This window comes from Saccopteryx leptura, chromosome 5 (assembly GCF_036850995.1).
Source record: "Saccopteryx leptura isolate mSacLep1 chromosome 5, mSacLep1_pri_phased_curated, whole genome shotgun sequence".
NCBI classification, from domain to species: Eukaryota; Metazoa; Chordata; class Mammalia; order Chiroptera; family Emballonuridae; genus Saccopteryx; species Saccopteryx leptura.
In genome coordinates, this window is record NC_089507.1 from 32,791,790 (window position 1) to 32,816,050 (window position 24,261).

A 24,261-nucleotide genomic window follows, 5' to 3' on the forward strand; every position below is an offset into this window, starting at 1 on the left:
AGCAATTACTGGCGTTATCAAGCACGGTACTGTTATTAATTTTTAGCAGTTCTAAGAATGAACTAGACACAATGCAATAATAAACTGAACACAGTTATTGCTCTCTGTCCTCTGCACCAAACTCGAGCTACTTCAGAAAATCCCAAGGGAGTTGGGGGAGACAGACAATAGAATTGGTATACAGATCTCATTTCCTTATCATTATCCTTCACCTTACTTGGCCAGAGCTCTGCCCTCTGCAAGGGAAACATTTGTTGAATTTGAAACTTGATGATGATCGAGTCAATAGGACATTCAGAGTGTTACTTTTCCCCACCTTCACTTCTGGTCAAAACCTTCCTAGGTACACTGCGATCATTTTACCGCTAGATGCATTAAAACACTAGCAATAATCACTGACAACATGGACAATGTATTTAGAATCCCTCAGGATACCAAGGTATATCCCAACCTCACGCAGAACATAATTAAAACTGTACTTCCCCTTCACGTGACTGTCTACACCCTTGCGCGGAAGCACGCTAACGTCATGACGTAGTTCGACGTACGGACGTAGGCGTGCGGAGCTTTTTCTACGGCGTTCCGGTGGGTCCGCTCGTGGGCTGCGCTCCCCGCAGCATCTCGCCCCCGTCCGTTTCAGAAAGTCTGAATTCTTTTCGCCGGCCCTCAGCCGCGGCGTTTTGGAGAATACCGAGCGGCGGGGGATGGCGCCGTCGCGTCCCGGGGTCCTCCCCTGACACATCCGTCATCCGGGGGAATGTGGACTTTTGCGGGACGGGGCTGGTGGCGCGGCCGCGCGCTCGCCGCGTGGGTCCCGCGGGCTACGGGTTGGAGGCTGCCCTGGCCTCTCCGCGTGCGGACCCGCGGGGCTGCTGGCGACTCCTGGGCTCTGGACAGGCTCTACAGCTCTGCAGAGCTCAAGGTGACCGCTCCTTAGTTTCTTATTAGGCAGGTATTAAAAATTGGGAGGCTGCTGCTTGCAAATTTGGAGATGAGAAGGGCTCCCTAGGACTACCAGGGCGCGATTCTGTAAAGGGGCGGGGCGGAGAGCGCGCGTGTCATGAGGTTCCGGAAGGCCCCACCGCTCTCCAGTGTCACCTTGGACAAGTCTCTGCAGGTGTTGACTCATTTGTGAAGTCAGTAACACATTCATTAAACTTGACGCGCGTCACTGAGCTAAGTGCTTTGCATGGATTACATGAATACTCCTAAAAATCCTACTGAGGAAGCTGCTAGTATCATATCAGTACATTTTTTTGGAATTAGCCATATGACCTGGGCAAGCTGTTTGACCTTTCTGTGAATGTTTCTTCATGTATTAGATGAGATACTATAAAACATAGAATTCCTGTTTATTATGAGGATTGCACGATGGGAGGCATAGAGTTCTTGGTCCAATACCTAGAATATAAGAAGCGCTGGGTATGGCTAAACTTCTGTTGTATTACTGTATTTTATATACAGTATTTATATATACAGCCAAAGCAGACTTGTGTAATTCTGACTGTTCTTGTGGTTGGAGAAGGTGGGGGTTCTGCAACTACACTATCTGATAACTATGAAGAGAGATAATTTAGACAGAAAAGTGAAGTAATTGATTGCAAGTAACTAAAAAAATAAGATCACATAAAGTTACTGTAAGCAGTTTTGCCCATTTCTAAAATGAATGTGGAATTTAAAATGAGTTTATATTGTAATTCAAAGTTATGTCTTTATATATCTTTTGAATACTGGAGGAAAAATCTTACAGGCCAAACAGATCAGTTTTAGCTGTTTTGCACCATTTCTTTCAGATGTAGTTGCACAGTTACTGTCTGCCTTATATTGCAGCATTTATAAAAAAATGAAACTTAATGCTCATGAGAATGTTGTATTTCATTATCATTTCATGGGATTGTTTTTTTGAGTACCAAAAAACTGATATATATTACTTGAACACCAATTTTTTAGCAGTTTATAATGAGTTCCAGTAAAAATTAAAGATGTGTGCAACTAAAAGTCAGGAGTTACATATTAAAATATTTTTGAATTTTAAGTTAATAAGAGCTTTTTTTGCTCCTGTGATCTTTTTCCCTTCTCAGAGAAATTGCTGAGTAACAAAACTGTATCTAAGTTAAACTTTTGAAGACTCTTAGGAGGACAAATTTTTAAATAGACCTAACTTGGTAATTAAATATGTGATGCGGGTAAAGGTTTTCCTTTTTTTTCTTTTTTTCTTTCAGCTTATCTGTAGCTGTTTTTGTTTTGTTTTGTTTTGTTTTGCCTTAAGAGGTTTTGTTAGATTCTGTGCTCTCAGGTAGTTCATGAGTTCTAGGTATCTGTTCTCTTGATAAATTCGGTTCCTCATTGACCCTCTTAAGTAGTGGCAACATAAAGAAGTTGTATTTAGCTGTGTAGTCACCTTTGACAGTGAAACTAACATTTAATGAGTCATTATAATTCATTGCTTTTGAATTTAGCCATATGTGGTTTTATTGTCAGAGAAATAATATAAACAATATAGATTCTATAAATGAAAATTTTTAAAGAAGGATATATTTTGAATTAGAATATTTGTTTCATATTGTGTGAAATTTATACTGGTAAATGTAACATTTATCTCTCCTTTCCAGGAAAAAGTTGACATGTCTCAATTCCCTGTTGAGAATATTAGAAATTTCAGTATCATTGCACATGTGGATCATGGCAAAAGTACTTTAGCTGATAGACTCCTGGAGTTAACAGGTATTTTCATTTTAATTACACACTTGATTGAAGGCAATGAGTAATTCATAATCACTTGTACTACGCTTTTTAAATTTGGTTTTAAATTTAAACTATATGCAGTATTATTTTTTTTAAAAAAGCCCATATAAATATTATGTGTTTCTGATTAGGGACAATTGATAAAACAAAGAATAATAAGCAAGTTCTTGATAAATTGCAAGTGGAACGGGAAAGAGGAATCACTGTTAAAGCACAGACAGCGTCTCTCTTCTATAACTGTGTGGGAAAGCAGTACCTTTTAAATCTCATTGATACACCGGTAAGTTTAATATTAATTTTATCTGCATTGTTAAAGTCAGCCTTGTACTAATAGTGCACGTAAATCCTTGTTTGGTTTTTGAAGTGAACATTAAACACTAACTTTGCTTTTTGTTTTGTCATTGTCCTTAGGTTAGTAAATTATTTTACGAGCATGGGCTAAACAGAAGAAAACTATTAACTTTCTACCAAGTGTATTGAATAGATTTGCCATAATGCCACTCCCTAAAAAAATTATAGCTAACATTTAGAGGTGTCAATGTTTTTTGTTTCTCAGGGCCATGTTGATTTTAGTTATGAAGTATCCAGGTCATTGTCCGCTTGCCAGGGTGTTTTACTTGTGGTTGACGCAAATGAGGTGGGTACTTTCCATTTTATATGATGTGACATACTATTTGGTTGTTTCAAAATGTTCTTCTTAAAATGTGTTTTGGAAACAGAATTTTTGTGTTGGAAAAAAATAAGATTTATTGTATTATTTAACTAAAATCATAAGCTTTGGGCCATCAATTTGAAGTTTTATTACACTAAAGCATTTTTGTGAAATTGACTGGTTCATCTTTTAGAAATTTTAAGCTGATCAGAGGAATTGTTTAATTGTATGTTTTGTTGAAATATGTCATACATATATCCTATCACAAAATCCTCTATTTTTAACAGTTCTTAATTTGAGTTTTCCATATCACTTTTTAACAGAACTTGACAAATATTTTTGAGGTCATTTTGGGTGATTTTAAGGTAATAGTATGGGAAGTGTTAGGTTTCAAGAAACGTGCCAGTAACATTACCAACTTTTTTGTGTTATAAGCATACGATAAAAACATATTCAGCCTGATCAGTGGTGGCACAGTGGATAGAACATCTACTTGGGATGCTGAAGTCCCAGGTTTGAAACCTTGAGGTTGCCAGCTTGAGCGCGGGCTCATTCAGTTTGAGCTTAGGATTGTTGAAATGACCTCATGGTTGCTGGCTTCAGCCCAGAGATCCCTTGAGCCCAAGGTGTCACTGCTCAAGTGGCTTGAGCAAGGGGTCATTGGCTTGGCTTGAGCCCCTCCTTGTCCCCGCCCTGTCAAAGCATGTGTTGGAAGCAATCAGTGAGCAACTAAAGTGCCACAACTACCAGTTGATACTTCTTATCTCCCTATTTCTTTCTCTGGCGAAAAACAAAACAAAACAACAAATAACATACTCAGTAGTTGACCATTTAAGATCTGTGATATGCTATTTAAGCTTTTGATATATTCAGTTTCTTACAAACTTCATTAAAAATCCAAAGATATGTTTGTTGTGTTAAACCTTCCATGATTCTGTCAGGAAAAGTGAATCTCTATCTTATATACATAGTATTGGGCTTTCTAAACGTTATCACATGACTGTATCATACAGTAGGTGATGACCTTGAGGGTCAGTGTTTCATCTTTGTGTCTCTAATGCCTAACACAGTTCCAGCAAATGCTTCCTGAAGTGAAAGGTATTTCATAGAGAATAATCCCGGTGCAAGGAAGTACAGATACCGTAGTTTGTCTTATACCTCAGCTCGTGATGAACATGTGTGGGATAGACTTGAATTCTAAGTGTTGTGACCCATGGTAGAATGAGTATCTCTGTCCTGTGTCTTGCTATTTCCAGGGTATTCAAGCTCAAACTGTAGCAAACTTCTTTCTTGCCTTTGAAGCACAGTTGTCGGTAATTCCAGTTATAAACAAGGTAATTACAATGAGACAACAATGCTATTTATTACTTTACTTTCTCAAAGTAAATTTAGTGTTTGAATACCAAGTGTATTATTATTATTTTTTATATGAGGGATTCTTCAACGGTTTATTAACTATATTGGTGGGACTTATTTCTTTGAATTGCATGTGGTAGAATTGTAACTCAGACTCCTGTAGCCTCCCATGGAGTTGGAAGATTGTTTCCATAAATTACATGGAGTGACAGAGGCTGTTTCTATAGGAAAGGTATGCTTGCAGGGCAGCTAAAATGTGTCGTTTACAAGAGAAAAGGAGTTTGTCATCTAGTAAGAAAATATAGTACGTGAAATACAACAGTTAAGTGCTAAACTGAGCACTTTGAATAAACCTTAACTTTATTTTTAAAATTAATAAATTTAGAATTTTATTTAAAATACTATTTTAAAAAGGTTTTAAACATCTGCATTGCATTCAGTGTACTTTTTGATATTGGAGTTAAGTTTAAAAGCAGCAAAGTTGACCCATAGGTAAGACAGTTTGTTGTTGTAAGTTATATCTAACTTAACTTGTAAAATCAGTTCATATGGTGTTAACTGATAAATTGTTATTGAACTCTTCTGTTGCCTTGAATCACTGATAACCTAAAATTTTTGCAAGCTGCTGTCTGCCCTCTTAGAGTGTCAGTAATACTTTTAACTATTTCCAAATACTATCATTTAATATGTAATACACTTTATTTTTATTAAACTAAGGTATAATAAATTCTTTTTCTTTAAAGATAGATCTGAAGAATGCTGATCCTGAAAGGGTTGAAAAACAAATCGAAAAGGTGTTTGATATTCCAAATGATGAATGTATTAAGGTAAAATACCTTTTTGCCAGACTTGGTTTGCAGATCTCAGATAATTGGCCTAAGTGAAATTTCACAGTATCGGATAGCCCATCATTATATAATGTTTTTATAGTTTTACAAAGTTCTTTTTACTAATATTTCATTTGACCTTCACAAAAAATTCTTATTACATGCTTAGTTCAGATACGAATTACTCTGGTGATAGTTGAAAGAAATGGGTCAAAGATTTTATCACTTTCTTAAAATTGAAACTCTATAGTTAGCTAACATGCCAGGCCTGAAATGTAGGTCTTCCACAATGCACCACAGTATTATTTTTTATATGCCATTTTACCTCTATAGAAACATTTTCTTTGAAGAGCAGGTTTAAATTCATTTTAAGATGTGTATGTATTTTTGGAATTGACAAATAACTTTTTTTTTAATATAAGAGCGAGCTAGGATAATAATCTTAGGAAAAAATAGATTTTATTTATGTGAAAGTTAATTAAATTTGAATTTTTAAATGGACCTTTCTAATGCTGGTGTGGGTGTTAAATAGCCACATCCAGTCTGCTGTGCTATGTGCTTGTGTAGTAAGTGTGTCAGTGAAGCGAGAGAGTGTTTAGCTTCCACTTTCAATCCTGTTTGATTTTTGCAAAAGCAGATTTCATGTGATGAGTGTTACTTGTTTGTTTAACCTTAACACAATGGGTGATTACATACAGCTTGGTAAGGACTGAAAAAGCAGTCATTTTTATTTTCTTAGCTACACACACAGAATTCGATGATTTTTATTATGAAATGGGGCCTGTTACTTGACAGTCTTGGAAATCTGTGGTTTCATAACTTGGATTGTGTTATATTAAAGTCTAATTAGCTATTTTTATTTTAGTACATGTTTACAAAATTCATTCAGATGCTTATTTGGTATGTTCCAAGCTAGGGGCACAGTAGTAAACAGGACAGACAAGATTCCATCTAATTGTGTTTATATTTTACTTGGGAGGCAGTAAAAAAGAAGTAAGCATCTTAATTATTGAATGAGACAACTGTTGTCAAGGAAATTCACTCAACAGATTGTATTGTTTCTGGTGGAATGCCATAGTTAATGATGGAAAATGTTTTTTGCTCAGAGAGATGTGATGCAGAGTAACTTAGGGAAGGCCTCTCCGGTGAACTACACCTGAAGAAATGAAGAGCTGAGAGATTGCACTCTAGGAAGAGGAAAGAGCAGCTGTAAAGGCTTGGCATGTTTGGCAAGGATTGACATGTTTAAGGAACAAAAAGGAGACACATGGGATGAGATGGCTTTGTAGGGGTCGGCAGGAATCAAGTCATGCTGGGACTCTTGCTGTGCTACAAAATTGAGAATTATTCTAAGATAGTGAAAGGATTTTAAAGCAACAGAGAAAATAAACTGAGCATTCAGGTTGCCTTAGAGAGAATGGCTTGGAAAAGAGTAGGAAGAGATGGGGAAATCAGCTTGTAGTAATATCCTAGGGCAGACTGGTGGAGGCTAAGTGTTTGATGTTGATCTTGGAGCAGTGGGCAAGTTGGATGTGTATTTTGTAGTTGTAATAGATTTGCTCATAGGTTACATGTCGGAAAGTAAAATAAAGGGAAGAATCAGGGGGCTTTGGTTTTGAGCAACTAATCAAATACTGTTACTAAATGGAGAAGACCTGGGGAGAAACAGTTACAAGGGAAAGTAAAAAGCTTTGTTTTGGACATAGTAGGTTTGAAATGTCTGTTATACATCCAAGTAGAGATATAGCATAAATCTAAAATTCAGGCAGTCATGGGGAGGGCTGGGTCAGGAATGGATATTTAGGAGCATTAGCATATATGTGCTAGTGAGGTCATGGAAATGGATATAGTTTTCCTAGTGAAAGTATAGATGGAGAAGTCCTAGGAGTCAGACTACATTATTGTCCGTTTTTAAGGTGTTATGAGTAAGAATTTGAGAAGGATTAGAGAGCTTGATTCAGAAGAGGAGCGTAGAAGGATTGAGTTTTTAGAAAAGGGCAATAATCCTCAGATTATATTAAGAGAGAAGGCAAAGAGTATGCAGATGGATGGATTTGTATATTTGGATAAGGAAGCTTTTGATGTCTGTTTCCTAAAATGAGTTGAGAGGCAAAGTTGCCAACAGAGAAAGGGGAAAATGTATAGATTGAAATAAGGTGATGTGATTTATCTTACTGAGTGGTAGTGTGAATGTACTAGGGAATTGCATCCTGGGACTGCTAGGAATTGTTAACTGCATTTGGAGATCTGTGGTCATGAATTCACAAGACACTGGGCAGACCCGTTCCCTGATTTTTCTCCAGTAATGTTACGCTGTTCTTGTTATAAGCATAGGAAAGACATGTAGTTGGATGCAGTCACAGTTGAGGTTTTACCATCTGCTTATGATAGAGAATAGAAAGTGGTGAACAGTGATTGTAAATAGTGGACCTTGGAGTCTCATCTGGGAAAGGAGGGGCAGAGGACTAATAGATAAGTGCCCATTCAGTGGATTAGAGGCTGTGATCTTAGTGGATTGTTCAGACAATGTACTAGCATCTAGAGTAGTGGTTCTCATTTGGAGTTAGTTTTGTACCCCTATTACCCCACCTCCTGAATCCCCAGGAAATGTTTGGCAATGTCTGGAGGAATTTTTTGTTGTTACAGTGTGTGTGTGGGGGGTGCTAGTGCCATCTTGTGGATAGGTGAGATTCCACGGATGCCTTAAAGTATCCTACAGTGCACAGATGTCGCCCCAGCTGTCGTTATTGCTGAGTTGAGAAACTGATCAAGAATGAGTGTGAAGGGTAGGAGGTGGTCTTTATGGAATGGCTTTTAGATTTCAGAAACAGTCCAATTACTCGTGATGGCAAAGGTCAGTCATACACATGTTTTTTGATTCTTTTGGCTTTTTCAGTGGGATAACAATAGTAATAATATTCCTTATAAATAACCTGTATGCCATCCACATATATTGTTTAATTTATACAACAACCTTGAGATGTAGGCAAGATATGAATAATCACTTTATCAGATGAAGAACTTGAAGCTCAAAGAAGTATAGGTCAAAGTCATACATTCCATGTCGGGTCATGACTGTTACCTAGAATTTTTGAACTCTTACTCTACTTCTTTTTCAACACCATGATCAGAATGTTCTTATAATTTAATCTAAGAGCCATAGAATTACTTAACTGTACTGGAAGGACATTTGTTACTATATGCTTTGTACTTCCTCACAAATTGATATAAACTGATAACTATTGGAATTCTTTCTTTTTTCTAAATTATAAAGTTCCATCAACAAGATAGAAGAAAGGTAGAGTTTTAAGTTAAAAAAATTTTTTTACATTTATTTTTAGATTTCTGCTAAACTGGGAACAAATGTTGAAAGTGTCCTTCAGGCAGTCATCGAAAGAATACCCCCGTGAGTCTTTTGCTAATTTTATACTGTTTGTTTCTTTTTAAAGACCATCAATTCGATCTGTTACTTTAGCTTAGTAGATATGGGAAATTTACTCTGTGGACAAAGAAAATAAATTTTTAAATTTATTTTTAGTAATATATAAAAGACATACAGTACAGAAAAATGAGAGGAAAAAAAGGATGATAGGATCTCTTCTTAACAATCAGTGTATTAAGGAGACTTGAATACATTGAAAATTACTACAATTATTATTCTTTTCTATAATACTTAACAAATATATTCCTTCAGTTTTAAAAGTAATTTTAAAACAGTCATTTATTTAAAAATTGAGATTGAATGAAAACATTTATGAAAATAGACATTATTTTATAGAAAGATCTTTTTATTTTGTCAGCCATTTGCGGACCTTGTTCAAGTACTAGAGTAAATTAAGCATAGTATTTGAGTTATAAATAGGCATTTTATTAGGAAGATTTTAATTTACTATGTGTATGTATATTTTTTACTTACTTTATTTTCTTTTTACTTATTTTTAAGCCCTAAAGTACAGCGCAAAAATCCTCTGAGAGCGTTGGTATTTGACTCCACCTTTGACCAGTATAGGGGTGTGATAGCCAAGGTAGCATTGTTTGATGGAGCGGTTTCTAAAGGAGATAAAATTGTATCAGCGCATACTCAGAAGACCTATGAAGTTAATGAAGTAGGAATTCTGAATCCCAATGAGCAGCCAACTCATAAACTGTAAGTAAATCACATTAGTAATTAAAATACACTTGTGTGTATTACTATCTCATCCTTTCTCAATTTGGTATACTTAGAATGATTCCAATTTGGAGACTTAGAAAAAAAAATAAAACCTGATTATATAATGCAGGTATCTAGTGAGTGAGCTTTTGAAAGGAATCTCATGTGAAGGATAGTAGAAATTTGATACATCTTTAAAGATGTATTTGATACATTTTTATTTGATACATTTTTATTCCTTTGACTTGTCATAGCTAATTTTGTGATACTGTGTAGATAGTATTCTATATTGATGTATTGCATGAGACAGTGAGATGGTTCCTTCACCGGTATCCATATTCATATAGTGCAGGGGTTGAGAACCTTTTTGGCTGAAAGAGCCATGAATGCCACATATTTTAAAATGTAATTCCGTGAGAGCCATACAACGACCTGTGTACGTTACGCATTATCCAATAAAAATTTGGTGTTGTCCCAGAGGACAGCTGTGATTGGCTCCAGCCACCCACAATCATGAACATGAGCGGTAGGAAATGAATGGATTGTAATACATGAGAATGTTTTATATTTTTAACATTATTATTAACATTATTATTTTTTTATTATTAAAGATTTGTCTGCGAGCCAGATGCAACCATCAAAAGAGCCACATCTGGCTCGCAAGCCATAGGTTCCCGACCCTTGATATAGTGTATCATTTAGACAGTTCATTTTTTTATAATTAGATTTTCAACATAAAATATGTAGAGAAAATATCAGAATTCTTTTCTTTAGTATGGACTTTATGGTAGAAACTTGATTAACTATAATTACTGCATGTGGGATTAGCAAGTTAGTGTGCACTGTAAAAACTGTTCTGAGTTCACTTCTAAATATTTAATTGAGTGCCTACTCTGTCATTACTCCAGGTAGTGATAAGATAAAGTACCTTGGATACATAGTTGAAGTTTTTATGGCCTTATCTGTAGAAATGAAGGTTTAAAACCAGGTGACTATGTAAGTCACACTTGACAGTTTACTGGTATATGTCTCAAGAGTATCTTGCTTATCACATTTTTCATTTAATTGAGAATCATAAACACAGTTTATCTTAATTTTACTCAAGTATTTCTAAAGTCTCTCTGTATTCTGCCATGCATATTATATACTGACCCATACTGCATCTTCAATTAAGATTTTTATACTTCATCCTAAATGTAAATTAGTTGTTATCATAGAGGAAATTTGCTTTTTTTTTTTTATAAAAGGAATTAAACTAAAACTCCGAAATCTTGGGATTTGCTCTTTTTCTGCAAGAGGAACATCAAATAGATGTAAGATTTGTTGAGAGTTTATTTATTTCTGCTTGTATTCTTTCTTTTTAAAGTACATTTGTACTTTAAATTGTAACACTTCACTAATAGTGTTTTTACACTATAAGAAGTGTTTTATGTTTCTGTACTAATCAGTTTCACTATGTTTATATTCTATTTAGCTGGTGCTTAGTATGTGCAAAGATAGGCAGAGTCATGAAAAAGGCCTTACGCTCATTGTTGGTAATGGGCTGTAAGACAGCATGTTCTTTCGCTAATCATCCTTAAAGTTGAGAGTTTATATGTATTGATAGCATTTAGTTGCAATTTCATGAGGTTTTGTTTGGAAAGTGAGCATTTCCTGAGAAGGTAGAGCTTATTGGGAGTATGTACTGGAAACATTAAAGCAGTAAATATTTCCATATAATAATTTCATTTAGATATGCAGGACAGGTGGGCTATCTGATTGCTGGGATGAAAGATGTCACTGAAGCACAAATAGGAGATACATTATATTTACATAAACAACCAGTGGAGCCCTTGCCTGGGTTTAAATCAGCGAAACCAATGGTATTTGCAGGTGAGGAGCTCACAAATTCAAAGGATGAGGGTCAATTTATTCTGTCACTTGAGATAGAAATTGCTAGAAATACTTATTTTAAATAGCTAATTCCACAATACTTGTATGTATGTGTGTATATACTCTTTGCATATTAGCTGATTTCATATAGTAAAACTTTATGTGGGAGATAATTTCCAAAACTTTTTTAGGACTTCTTAAGAAACAAGTCTCTGACTTATGGAAGAGCATAGTAATATGAATTTCCTGCTTGTTCCCTTAGGGAGTAGTTCAATATATTTAATATTTCAATATTTTAAATATTTATTACTGAGTACCTTCCCTTCAGCTGGCCTTTCTCTGACGTTGTACAAGTGTAGGCATGGCAGAGAATAGTGTCACCTCACAGAGTCTAACTTCCCTACCTTTTACTACTTGTGGAATGACAGACATTTGAAAAAGGAAGGCCAGATTGAAGGTCATCAGGTACTCTGTGCCTGGTGTCCGTTCAGCCCTGCTTTCCTCCCGTAAGTCGCTCTCATTGGAATTATGAACTTTGTTTATATGCAGGCTTAGGCAAAGTCGGTCTCTTGGATTTGGGAGGACTTGAGATATCAGAATGAGAATTTGAGGAAACAGGAACTTTGTAGTTTTTTTCAGTGAATTGAAAAAAGCAAAATTTATCTTTGAATTTAATGAATAAACTGCTGTAGAGAATTAAGAATTCAGTGTAATTTTCATTTATATTCCTGTTTTTCATCTGTTAATGGAGTCTCATTTGTGGTTCTCCAATGTCTTCCACATTTGTTTCTTGAAATAGTGTATTTTCCTAGGCCTAATTTTCATGGTTCTTTTCTGTTTTCCTTATATTTTTGCAAAATGATAAAAACATCACTTTTAGTATGAATCCAGTTATAAATTCATTAAGGCTATGAAATTGCAACATACTTTAAAGTGAGTATAACTTAATATTCATAGTTTGTTTTTTTAACAAACTAGTATTTTGGTGAATGAAATATAAGAAAATTATTTACAAGCTGAATGAGGCCTGACCTGTGATAGTGCAGTGGATAAAGTGTCAAGCTGGAACACTGAGGCAGCGGCTTCAAAGCCCTGGCCTGACTGGGCAAGGTGCATACAGGAAGCAATTACTATGAGTTGATGCTTCCTGCTTCTCTCCTTCTCTCTCACGCTCTCTTTTCTCTCTAAAAAGGAATAAATAAAATCTAAAATAAATTTTAAAAAGTTAAATGATTAATTTTTATCTTGGAAGCATTGTGTATGTAGTTCCCTGGGCAGCTTTTCACCTGTGCTAATTAGAAATTATCATGTCCTCAGGAATGTACCCTGTAGATCAGTCTGAATATAATAACCTGAAGAGTGCTATAGAAAAACTGACATTAAACGATTCCAGTGTGACAGTTCATCGGGATAGTAGCCTTGCACTAGGTGCTGGCTGGAGGTAAGATTTAATTACTCTGGGGGGTTTCATGTTTATTGAAAAATTTTAAATGGTTTATTGCTCCTGAACATTTCTGAAGATAAGTTCATATTAGTGTAAAGTGAAAAAGAAAACAATATCTGCCTATTCTATAGTTAATATTCTATAGGTAAGTTTTATAGCAATTTTAAATAGAATCCCAGTGGAGCATTGGTTGGAGTCTTTTTTTTTTTTTTTCCTGAAGCTGGAAACGGGGAGAGACAGTCAGACAGACTCCCGCATGCACCTGACCGGGATCCGCCCGGCACACCCACCAGGGGCGAAGCTCTGCCCACCAGGGGGCGATGCTCTGCCCCTTTGGGGCGTCGCTCTGCCGCGACCAGAGCCACTCTAGCGCCGGGGGCAGAGGCCAAGGAGCCATCCCCAGCGCCTGGGCCATCTTTGCTCCAATGGAGCCTCGGCTGCGGGAGGGGAAGAGAGAGACAGAGAGGAAGGAGAGGGGGGGTGGAGAAGCAAATGGGCGCTTCTCCTATGTGCCCTGGCCGGGAATCGAACCCGGGTCCCCTGCACGCCAGGCCGACGCTCTACCACTGAGCCAACCGGCCAGGGCCCATTGGAGTCTTATTTAATGAAATTATGCTAGCATTGAATTATGATGGGAATTGCTGAAATGACTTTGATTCCACCCCATCCCCACAAAGTAACAATGCATTCATCATGCAAAATAGAGCCCATGGGACATAAACATTTTGGAGTTTGGCTTTTTCTCCCCCAGATTGGGATTTCTTGGACTTTTGCATATGGAAGTTTTCAACCAGCGACTAGAGCAAGAATATAATGCTTCAGTTATTTTGACAACCCCTACAGTTCCATATAAAGCTGTTCTTTCATCAGCAAAATTGATAAAGGTACTGTTGTGCATCAGGATACAAGGGAAAAACTATGTGTATGTGTGTGCGTGTCTGCAGAATGCAAGAGAAACTGTACACCATTAGTTGATGAGGTTTTAAAACTAAATAGCAATAAAAATTTACCTTTTAATTAATGATGGAGAATCTATGTGAGAAATATAATTTATGCAGCATTTCACTTAATAAAAATCTACACATTATAAATATTAGTCTGTTTAAATTAGTAATGAAAATACTGTTCTAAATCCAGTGCAAATATGATGAATATTATTTTTGGTCATAAGTAATTTATCATATTTAAAAATGAAATATTTATTCCTACCTGGCTGAAGGAAATTTTAGGTTTTAAGTTAATGATAGAGATAGTACTATTGTCCATCTAAGTGGCAGCCTGTTTAAGAAAATGTTAACTTGGCATCTGTAAGTATTTTCCAATAAAAACTTAGAAAACTGTTTATAATGCCTTATAAGGGATAGATTAAAATATTCTCTGACATCGTACTTCCTCAATGATATGTGAAATGTGTTTAATAAATATAAATCAATAGAATATATTGCTCATTAATATTAAATGATTACAGGTGGGTTTTTTTAAAACTAAAGCATGGTAAGATATTCTAACCTTTAGAGATTCTGTTGTTTTTATTAATTCCAACAAATTCAATAACAAAATAAATTCCAACATATACTTTAAATTAAAAGTAAATTTTAAAACATGGTAATTAATTTCTTTTTGTTTTGTTTTTTTAACCATTGCTGGTTATATTTCTTATTTTTAGGAATACCGAGAAAAGGAAATTACAATTATCAATCCTGCACAGTTCCCTGATAAATCAAAAGTAACAGAATATTTGGAGCCAGTTGTTTTGGGCACAATTATAACACCAGATGAATATATTGGAAAAATAATGACACTTTGCCAGGTATAAATGTAATACAATGTAATGTAATGCAAAAGTAAATTTTAGTCCTCAGGCAATTTTCATGACTTCTTTCTGTGGAGCCACTGAGTTTATAACAAATTTTCATAGAGATCTATATTTATATAATGATTATAATGCCTTATAAGAGATAGAGAGATATAGATATATAAGAGATCTATATATGTGGATATAGATACATATACTTTTAAAATTTATTTTGATTTCAAATAACAAAAATAGAGCCAAAATTTGATCAACTTTGTTAATTTACCAAATAAATATTTTAGTCCAAAGGAAAGATATTTGATGCTTATTTATCCTGAGTGGATAAAAGTATAATTTCTTTTAGCCTCGCTGAGTATTTGATATTGAATATAATTTGAAATGTAATAATACTTGAACCTTTGATTGGAAGGTTTTTTTCTCATTTTGTTTTGGTTCTTACCACATTGTAATAATTTATTCCAAAAACTGGATATACTCATAATCCTCACAAAATACCTATTTGAAATACTCTGACATTATATTGGAAAATATAATGTCTCCTATTATTACTAGTAGACTTGAATTTTAATTCTGTTATCACAAATTACAGAAGATTATAACTTTGGTCAGTAACTTAATTTTCCTAGACCTAAGTTTCTTCATTTTTAAAATAAGAAATTAGAACTTTGACTTTATCTGTAGTCACAGTTGACATATTATTAAATGAAATATTATATAATTTAAAAAGATAAAATTGTTAAATATAAAGGATTAAAATATTTGGTGTATACTGTAATTGAAATACAAAATGGTTCTGTCTGTATTGTGAATAGTTTTTGCAGGACTTTACTAGGCCATTAAAGTGGTACCACCTTAGTTCTTTATTGATTGCTTTCTCACATGTGCCTTGACCATGGTGCTCCAGTCAAGCCCGACCAGGTGGTGGCACAGTGGATAGAGTGTCATCCTGGGACAAATGAAGAGCCAGGTTTGGAACCCTGAGGTTGTCAGCTTGGGCACCATCTCATCCGGTTTGAGCACAGGCTCACCATTTTGAGAATGGGAACATAGACATGACCCCATGGTCATTGGCTTGAGCCCAAAAGTCACTAGCTTGAGCCCCAAGGTTGCTGGCTTGAAGCCCAAGGTCACTACTTGAACAAAGAGTCACTGACTTAGTGGAACCCCTCAGTCAAGGCACATATGAGAAAGCGATCAATGAATAACTAAGGTGTCACAACTGTAAGTTGATGCTTCTCATCTCTTGCCCTTCTTGTCTGTCCCTGTCTATGCTTCTCTCTCTCCTTTGCTAAAAAAAAAAAGAAAAAAAAAGAAATACTCCTTCATTTGTCCCCTCTTTATCTTCATTTGTAAGGAAACATTTAAGTTGGTAATTGACATCTGTCTATATTTGTTTCAAATCATTGTTTAATGGATGATCATTAAACACATTTTTTTCTACCCTTTTTAGGCTCGGAGAGCAGTTCAGAAGACTATGGTGTTTATTGATCAAAACAGAGTTATGCTTAAATATCTCTTACCTTTGAATGAAATTGTGGTGGACTTTTATGATTCTTTGAAATCTCTATCTTCTGGATATGCTAGGTAATTCAGATACTTGAACAATTTTTTTTTGAAATATTGACCAGCAAGAATATCTTCTCTTTGTATTTTGAATAGTATTTAATATGGTATCTTTCAGACAGTAAATGCTTAATGATGTTTGTTGAAGAAAGAATGGATTCAAGAAATATTTTAGGCTAAAATCTAGTTTTAGAGTATTAATATCATCTTGTAAACTTCATGGCTTAGAAACCAGACATATTGGCAGCTTGTTTTAAAATTATGGTAATAGGAATATATATGTTCTTGTTCAGAATTGGAAAGACATGTAAGTGTAATTGAAATTATCTGTCATCATACTGCCATTTTGTAAGTTAAACCTGTATTTTGATTAGCATTGTAAGTTTTGACCATATTATTAATAGCTGACAGTAAGTGCTTATATGTGCTAGGCTAGGCTCTGTTTCTGAACACTATACACAAGGTACTGCTCAAGTGCTTACATGTATCAAATCATTTCATCCTCAAAACCCTGTGAATGTTCACACTGAAGAGCCACTTCTGAAATCCGTGTCTGCTTCATTAATGGCTGTTTGTCAGTGCCATAGCATTTATTTAACTGAAAACAGAAAACTAAACGGAAACCCAACTTAGGGTCTGAGCACGACCCGTTAGTATCTGTTGTTGTTTACAGCCTGCCTGCTTTTGGGAGGGAATTTTGGGGAGAAGGTAATACTTACCTTCATGATCCATTTTCCTAGATAGGCTCACTAGCCTCTTTTCCTTCACCATTTAGAGCACATTCTCCTGCCTTTGCCTCTGGTCTCATAAATGTAAAAAAGATGATGAAGTTTATTCCTTACTAGCGTCATTTAGTTCCAGTCATCTGAAGTATATATGTAACATTTTGATAGGAAGTTACATCTTTTTGGGAGGTATGGTAATATAGAATATGTTTTGAAAAGAAAAAAATGTAATCTTTTGTGAAGTATAATGTTTATCTATTACTTGGACATTTTTTCTTGTTAGTTTTGATTATGAAGATGCAGGCTACCAGACTGCAGAACTTGTAAAAATGGACATTCTACTGAACGGAAATATTGTAGAGGAGCTAGTAACTGTTGTACACAAGTAAGTTGAGTAGAAACTAATGGAATGTGAAAGTAACTACTTGTGACCTATTTTTGTTTAGTTATTGGTTGCTTTATTTTATTTGACAAGTACATTTTGAGAACTTAAAGGTAATTAATTAAAGTTCCCTGTACTAGTTTTTCTTCCATTCTTTTTCCATGCTTCTCTTTCCAGTATGTTAATATATAAAAGAATAGAGTTATGATAGTAAAAAAAAAAAAAAGGGTCATGGGGAGGAAAGTTTGCCATACCAGGTAAGAGAAAATAAAAGGAAATGTTTTTTAAACTTTATGGTAGGTTTAGAATTGAGAATAAAGATTTTCATTAATAATTTATACTAGTAAAATATGAAATATCCTAGATGTTCAAGAATTAGAGGAGTGGTTAAAATAAATTATGGAGCACTCATAATCTCTTTTAAGCCATTACAACTGTATTGTGGATTATTATTAGTGACATAGAAGTGCCTATTACATATAATGGTAGAATGAATACACTGTAATCTGAACTGGAAACAATTAAAATATGTATGCAGAAAAATAACTAAAGGAAAAATGCTTAACATAAACATTCTAAAATGTTTAACAGTGGTTTTGTATAGGTGAGAGAAAGGGCATCAAGAATGGTTTTTATTCTCTAAATGCAGGGGTAGTCAACCTTTTTATACCTACCGCCCACTTTTGTATCTCTCTTAGTAGTAAAATTTTCTAACCGCCCACCGGTTCCACAGTAATGGTGATTTATAAAGTAGGGAAGTAACTTTACTTTATAAAATTTATAAAGCAGAGTTACAGCAAGTTAAAGCATATAATAATAATGACTTACCAAGTACTTTATGTCGGATTTTCGCTAAATTTGGCAGAATAATTTTTTTTTTTTTTGTATTTTTCTGAAGTTGGAAATGGGGAGGCAGTCAGACAGACTCCCGCATGCGCCCGACCGGGATCCACCCGGCATGCCCACCAGGGGGCGATGCTCTGCCCTTCTGGGGTGTCGCTTTGCCGCAATCAGAGCCATTCTAGTGCCTGAGGCAGAGGCCACAGAGCCATCCTCAGCGCCCGGGGCAACTTTACTCCAATGGAGCCTTGGCTGCGGGAGGGGAAGAGAGAGACAGAGAGGAAGGAGAGGGGGAGGGGTGGAGAAGCAGATGGGCACTTCTCCTGTGTGCCCTGGCCGGGAATCGAACCCGGGACTCCCGCATGCCAGGCTGACGCTCTACCACCGAGCCAACCAGCCAGGGCCCAGAATAAATCTTTATTAAACAACTTACTATGTTAAATCTGTCTTTTTATTTATACTTTGGTTGCTCCGCTACCGCCCACCATGAAAGCTGGAACGCCCACTAGTGGGTGGTAGGGACCAGGTTGACTACCACTGCTCTAATGTATGTTTTCCTGTAATTTCTGTAATGAATCCTACTAATTTTGCAATCAGAAAGTCATTATGATTCAGAAAGTAAGTGATGTTTGTGACAAACAAGTTTCATCTGACCTTCCTTACAGAATCACCTTTACATTGATTATGCAGATGGACTGGAAAGTTACTTGAACATTTTTATTTAGCATAAGTAGTAAATACTTGAATTTTCTCTGATTTAGAGACAAAGCACAGACTGTGGGCAAAGCCATATGTGAGCGTCTGAGGGACTCGCTCCCTAGGCAGCTGTTTGAGATCGCAGTGCAGGCTGCTATTGGAAGTAAAATCATTGCCCGAGAAACGTGAGTGGAAATTCTTTTTGGTTTCCTGTTGGTTTTAGAAATAATATAGTTAGAAAATGAAATATTGAAAAATTTAACTTAACATTGGCCTAAACTTTCTTACTACTTGTAGAAACAGTCATCTGACTCTAAATTCCACTAATTTAAGTGTTGACTGTTACTTTCAATTACTTGTGTAAGTAACACTTTTGGGTAATATTATTTACATTTATTGATTGAATATATATGAGTTTGAGCACTCATTTTATTGAATGATTATTGAATTTACTGAGTGAGATATTTCCATCAAGTTTTTATGGTTTTATCCCTTCTTGTAGATTAATATGAACTGAAACTAACAAGGTTTTAGAGATATTCTTCCTAAAGACAAAACCAAATTATGATTTTTCCTTGAAGAATTAATTTCTCAGAGCTAGTCAAGTTGTAAATCAGAAAGGTGAGAGGAATGCTAATCTCATCTTAAGCTTCTGCTTTCTAGAGTAAGGACTTCACATGTAATGCAGGAGACATGGAAGAGAGGCTAATTTGTGTGGAAAACTGGTCTTTTTCATGATGCGTGCTGTATAAATCAGAGCACTGAGTAAGCTGCTCTGTGAGGAACAGAAAGTGCAGGTAGTATCCTGCAGCATTTACTATTATTTTTCTCTGATGGCCTTAATACTTCTGGGAAATCAGAAGTATTTGGAAATTGCTCCTCAATTCTAGTTTAACCTAAACTTAAAGTATCAGTAGTGGTGAAATACAACCATCGTTCATATATAGTCTTGGAATAAATGTTATGCCAATATTTGCAATGATTTAATTTTCTAAAACTATTTTGCTTTAGAGTTAGTTACTTTGTGTTTTAGGAGTGCTCAGAGATTAGGCAGAATGGAGTTAATAACCTAGGAACATTCTGACAAGTGCAATTTAGACTAGTTTGCAAACATGAGTGTGTTCAGGTAGACAATAAAGAATACATACAGGGCCCTGGCCAGTTGGCTCATTGGTAGAGCGCCGGCCCGGTGTGGGGAAGTTCCGGGTTTGATTCCTGGCCAGGGCACACAGGAGAAGCACCCATCTGCTTCTCCACCCTTCCCCTTCTCCTTCCTCTCTATATCTCTCTCTTCCCTTCCTACAGCCAAGGCTTCATTGGAGCAAAGTTGGCCCCGCATGCTGAGAATGGCTCCATGGCCTCTGCCTTAGGAACTAGAATGGCTCTGGTTGCAACAGAGCAACGCCCCCTGGTGGGCATGCCAGGTGGATCCCAGTCAGGCGCATGCGGAGTCTGTCTCTCTGCCTCCCTGCTTCTAACTTCAGAAAAATACAAAAAATAAAATAAAAATATAAAAATAAAGAATACATACAAATGGAGCTATTTTCAAATTTCTTATCCTCCAAAATTTTCAGCAACATTATAGAAATAATTTACAACTGCTTAGATAAGCAGTTCTCAACCTGTGGGTCGCGACCCCGGCGGGGGTCGAACGATCAAAACACAGGGGTCGCCTAAAGCCATCGGAAAACACGGGTCGCCTAAAGCTAGTTGAGAACTGCTGGCTTAGATGAACATATTAAATTTAGTTTACCCTTAAGATGGTTCTATAAAACTAATATATTCTTTATATTTCTAGTCATTCTTAACCCACATTTGGTGGAGTTAGTAAAGAAGCAATAACCATTTTTAATGGTGGGGAGAGGAGAAGTGGTGGTAGTTTTAGGTTGAGCCAGAAATGATCTTATGTAATTTCTATAATCAAGTCATATAATGCTTGAATTTGGCCTCATCACCACTGCCACAAGCCTTGATCTTTTTCATTCCTAATAAAAATATATGTTGGTGCTTATACATAGCATAAGATTCACCTATTTTATCCCACCAAATACATGAAAATAAAATACAGTAGTTTTTGAGCTGCCTATTTTCTGATGGCAGTTTTACATAGGTCTGACACAATTACTTAGATCTTTAATAAAGGGGAGACTTTGAAATTAAAGTACTTTGAAACAGTATAATGGAAGCTCTATACTTATACAGAATTTTCTCTTTTACAGTGTGAAAGCCTATAGGAAAAATGTTTTGGCAAAATGTGTAAGTACCTACCTACATTCTTCTTTGTGATAATAGATCTACTTTATGAGTTTAAAATTAAGGGGGTATAAATATAATGGTTTCCATTGTTGGTTTTTATAATATCCTTTATTTCATCCCTAAGCTTTCTTTTAAAATCAGTAAATTTTCTGCTTGGCTATGATAGCATATTCATTTTGATAATGTTCTTAAATATTTTTCATCTTATTTATAAAAATTTCCTTACATGGAATACTATCAAAGAAAGTATTTTATAATAGTTATAAATAGAGGAACATGTTTTGTTGATCTAATTTATAGGAAAGATTTTGAACACAATAGCTAAGCAGTGGGAAGAATATGAGATTGAAATCTACCTCTCCTACATTATTTTGCCAAGTTTGTGGTCTCATCTATTAAAAAAAAGTTTTCTTATCTCACTTATTATGAGAATCAGGTGATGAAGGCTGTCTCTAAACCCTTCGCACAGCCTGTCTTATCTCATTTATGAGAATCAGGTGATGAAGGCTGTCTCTAAACCCTTCGCACGGGGCCCGGCACGTTCGTGCCGTGCAGGTTTCCCTATCAGACTGCAGCGGTACGGTCCAAAATTTCAAGCCTTGAATCAGTAGTGAGATCGAGAATTCTTCCTTGACATGCGTAGTGTAGTACTGAGCTTCCTTGGGGATCTTCATCTTCATCCAAAAATAAAGTCTTTTACCATTCTTGGAGGCAGTGAACTTAGGACTGCTAAGAGGAAGAGTGAGAGGTCTCTGCAGACGTCTTCCTCATGGACTCGGGGCAATTGTAAGGTGGTTGTATTGATGTTGCTGTGTAATGGTATGATTATTTTTCTGTGGAGTGATTTGGACTTCCAATTTTTAAAATATTTTTCAGTATGGCGGTGATATTACCCGAAAAATGAAACTTTTGAAGAGACAAGCAGAAGGAAAGAAAAAACTGAGGAAAGTTGGCAATGTTGAAGTCCCAAAAGATGCTTTTATAAAAGTTCTGAGGACACAACCTGATAAATAAATGGTGCAAAAATATAAGGAATTTTTATGAATTAAAAATAGTGTTTCCTCTAGTTTTTATTATATGTTGACAACAGATGAAAATTACAAAATGTGCTTCTCAATTTCAGATAAATAACCTGTTGGCTTTTCTTTGAAGGGTAATAGTAGGTAAGAGTCTGGACTCTGAAGCCACATTGCCTGGTTTCACATTTGTGTTCCACCACTTACTAGCAAAGTAAATTACTTACCTTAGTCTGTTTACTCTTCAGTAAAATCAGATTATATTATTACTTACCTCAATAGGTTGTTAAATGTGATAATCTGGTTAAACTACTCAGAAGAATATGTGACACATAGTAAGTCCTCTATGAATCTTAACTATTTTGTTTCCATGGGTATTATTTCTGACACCCAAAAGTCCCCATTCTTAAAAATCTATCTAGTTGCAAGCCCATGATATAAAATATTTTCAAAATTACCATAAGTATCAGTTTGTTGTTAGCTAGATAAATTTAGATGATATATATGAGTCAGTTATTAAAACCAAATAACATACTATGTAGAGGTGCTCTAATTTTTTGTTGTTTATTTTATTAATTTGAGAGAGAGAGAAAGGAGGAAAAAGAGAGAGGGAAAAAGAGGAACATGAATCTGTTCTGTATGTGCCCTGACCGGTGGCCAAACCACAACCTCTGCGCTTCTGGTTGATGCTCTACCAACCACGCTGTCAGGGCTGTGTGCTCTAATTTTTGATAAAATTGTTTTAAATGTTATTTTGACACTAGATGGTTTATATACAGGTTGGGCATAGTTTACAGTTCATATGGAAAATAATCTAGTAACAATAATACAAGAATAAACTCTGTGTTCTATGTACTACCAACTATAAACCTACTTTTGCCCCACCCTGTATACATCTAGAAATAAACATTTCTGATCATTGAAATGCAATTGTGCAGTTTATAGGGGTTTTATTAGCAGCTGTAATTAATGAGTTTAATAATTACTGTCTAGATTTCATTATTGAGACTAAGCTTTATTTAGTCACTAGAAGTCCCATAGCCAGTAAATGGCTGTCTTCAAAGTATGTGCTCCTGACTGCCATGTTTACTCAGTGAACAAACTAAAACAGACTAAACTACTGTAAAGATAAAATACAGTTGGACCCTTGAAGAACAGAGGGGTTATGGGCACTGACCACATGCAGTCAGAAATCCATACTTGACTTAAATCGGCCTTCTGCACATGCAGATCCCAGCTGGCAGCTGACCCTTGAACAATGCCAGTTTGAACTTAAAAGTTGAAAAATACTGCTTATAAGTGGACAGATCACCTCAAACCCACATTGTTCAAGGGTCAGCTGTAATTTAGCCATTGATTTTGTCCTCTGCCTTGACTGAATTGGATGAGGTAAATGTCTTTTATGGATAAGACTATCTGAATTTTATACCATCGTTATTACATGATAATTTTAATTATAAATTAAGATAGCGGGGATTTACTTAAAAGTGTATATAAGGGTTAAATAACATGATTTAATTAGCATAGATACCTCTACTGTCCCTCTGGTGCTAATAAAACATGAATTATTAGACTCTGTGACAACAGTATTTTGGAAAGGGGCATTGTATTTGAAACTAGAAAAGCATTTAAATAAATGTCTAATAGAGTTCCTGTTATACCACTATTGGGGGAAAGTTACATGTTGGTACTGGGTGCATAGTCTGCCCTGTGTATCTACTAGTTGGTATTTGTGCTTTATTAGTATGCTTTTAATTTGGACACATTCTCTTCCTTAAACCTCTCTTTAAGACATAGTTTTACTGGTAGTAATGTGCAAAAAGTAGTTTTCAAGTTTTTCACTGTAAGCTTAAGTTCTGTCTTTTGGCCATGCTCTCAAATGGATGATTTTCATGATTTAAAGTTGTATGCCTTCTATGTA

At 35.6% G+C, this 24,261-nt stretch overlaps 1 protein-coding gene across 2 annotated transcripts; it reads left to right on the forward strand.

The window, feature by feature from the left end:
- Positions 1 to 567: 567 nt before the first annotated feature.
- GUF1 (GTP binding elongation factor GUF1) lies at positions 568 to 23,244 on the forward strand. 2 transcript variants are annotated; one of them, XM_066385831.1, is made up of 17 exons: positions 568 to 922; positions 2,613 to 2,724; positions 2,877 to 3,025; positions 3,302 to 3,382; positions 4,654 to 4,731; positions 5,497 to 5,580; positions 8,922 to 8,986; positions 9,524 to 9,727; positions 11,463 to 11,602; positions 12,920 to 13,043; positions 13,798 to 13,930; positions 14,713 to 14,856; positions 16,313 to 16,446; positions 17,434 to 17,535; positions 19,134 to 19,253; positions 21,288 to 21,324; positions 22,201 to 23,243. In XM_066385831.1, exons 1-17 carry the CDS (start codon positions 758 to 760, stop codon positions 22,336 to 22,338), a joined length of 2,010 nt encoding a protein of 669 aa, XP_066241928.1. In that variant the 5' UTR covers positions 568 to 757; the 3' UTR covers positions 22,339 to 23,243. The 2 variants fall into 2 exon arrangements, with proteins under 2 accessions (XP_066241928.1, XP_066241929.1); XM_066385832.1 differs by lacking the exon at positions 19,134 to 19,253 and having other exon boundaries at positions 22,201 to 23,244.
- The last annotated feature ends 1,017 nt before the right edge of the window (positions 23,245 to 24,261 follow it).

What these genes read in the sequence shown, in the direction of transcription:
- GUF1 (XM_066385831.1), top strand. Translation starts at nt 758, where the DNA reads ATGTGGACTTTTGCGGGACGGGGCTGGTGGCGCGGCCGCGCGCTCGCC. An exon ending in TAGACTCCTGGAGTTAACAG is followed by an intron (nt 2,725 to 2,876) that starts GTATTTTCATTT and finishes GTTTCTGATTAG; the next exon opens with GGACAATTGATAAAACAAAG. An exon ending in GAGCAGCCAACTCATAAACT is followed by an intron (nt 9,728 to 11,462) that starts GTAAGTAAATCA and finishes AATTTCATTTAG; the next exon opens with ATATGCAGGACAGGTGGGCT.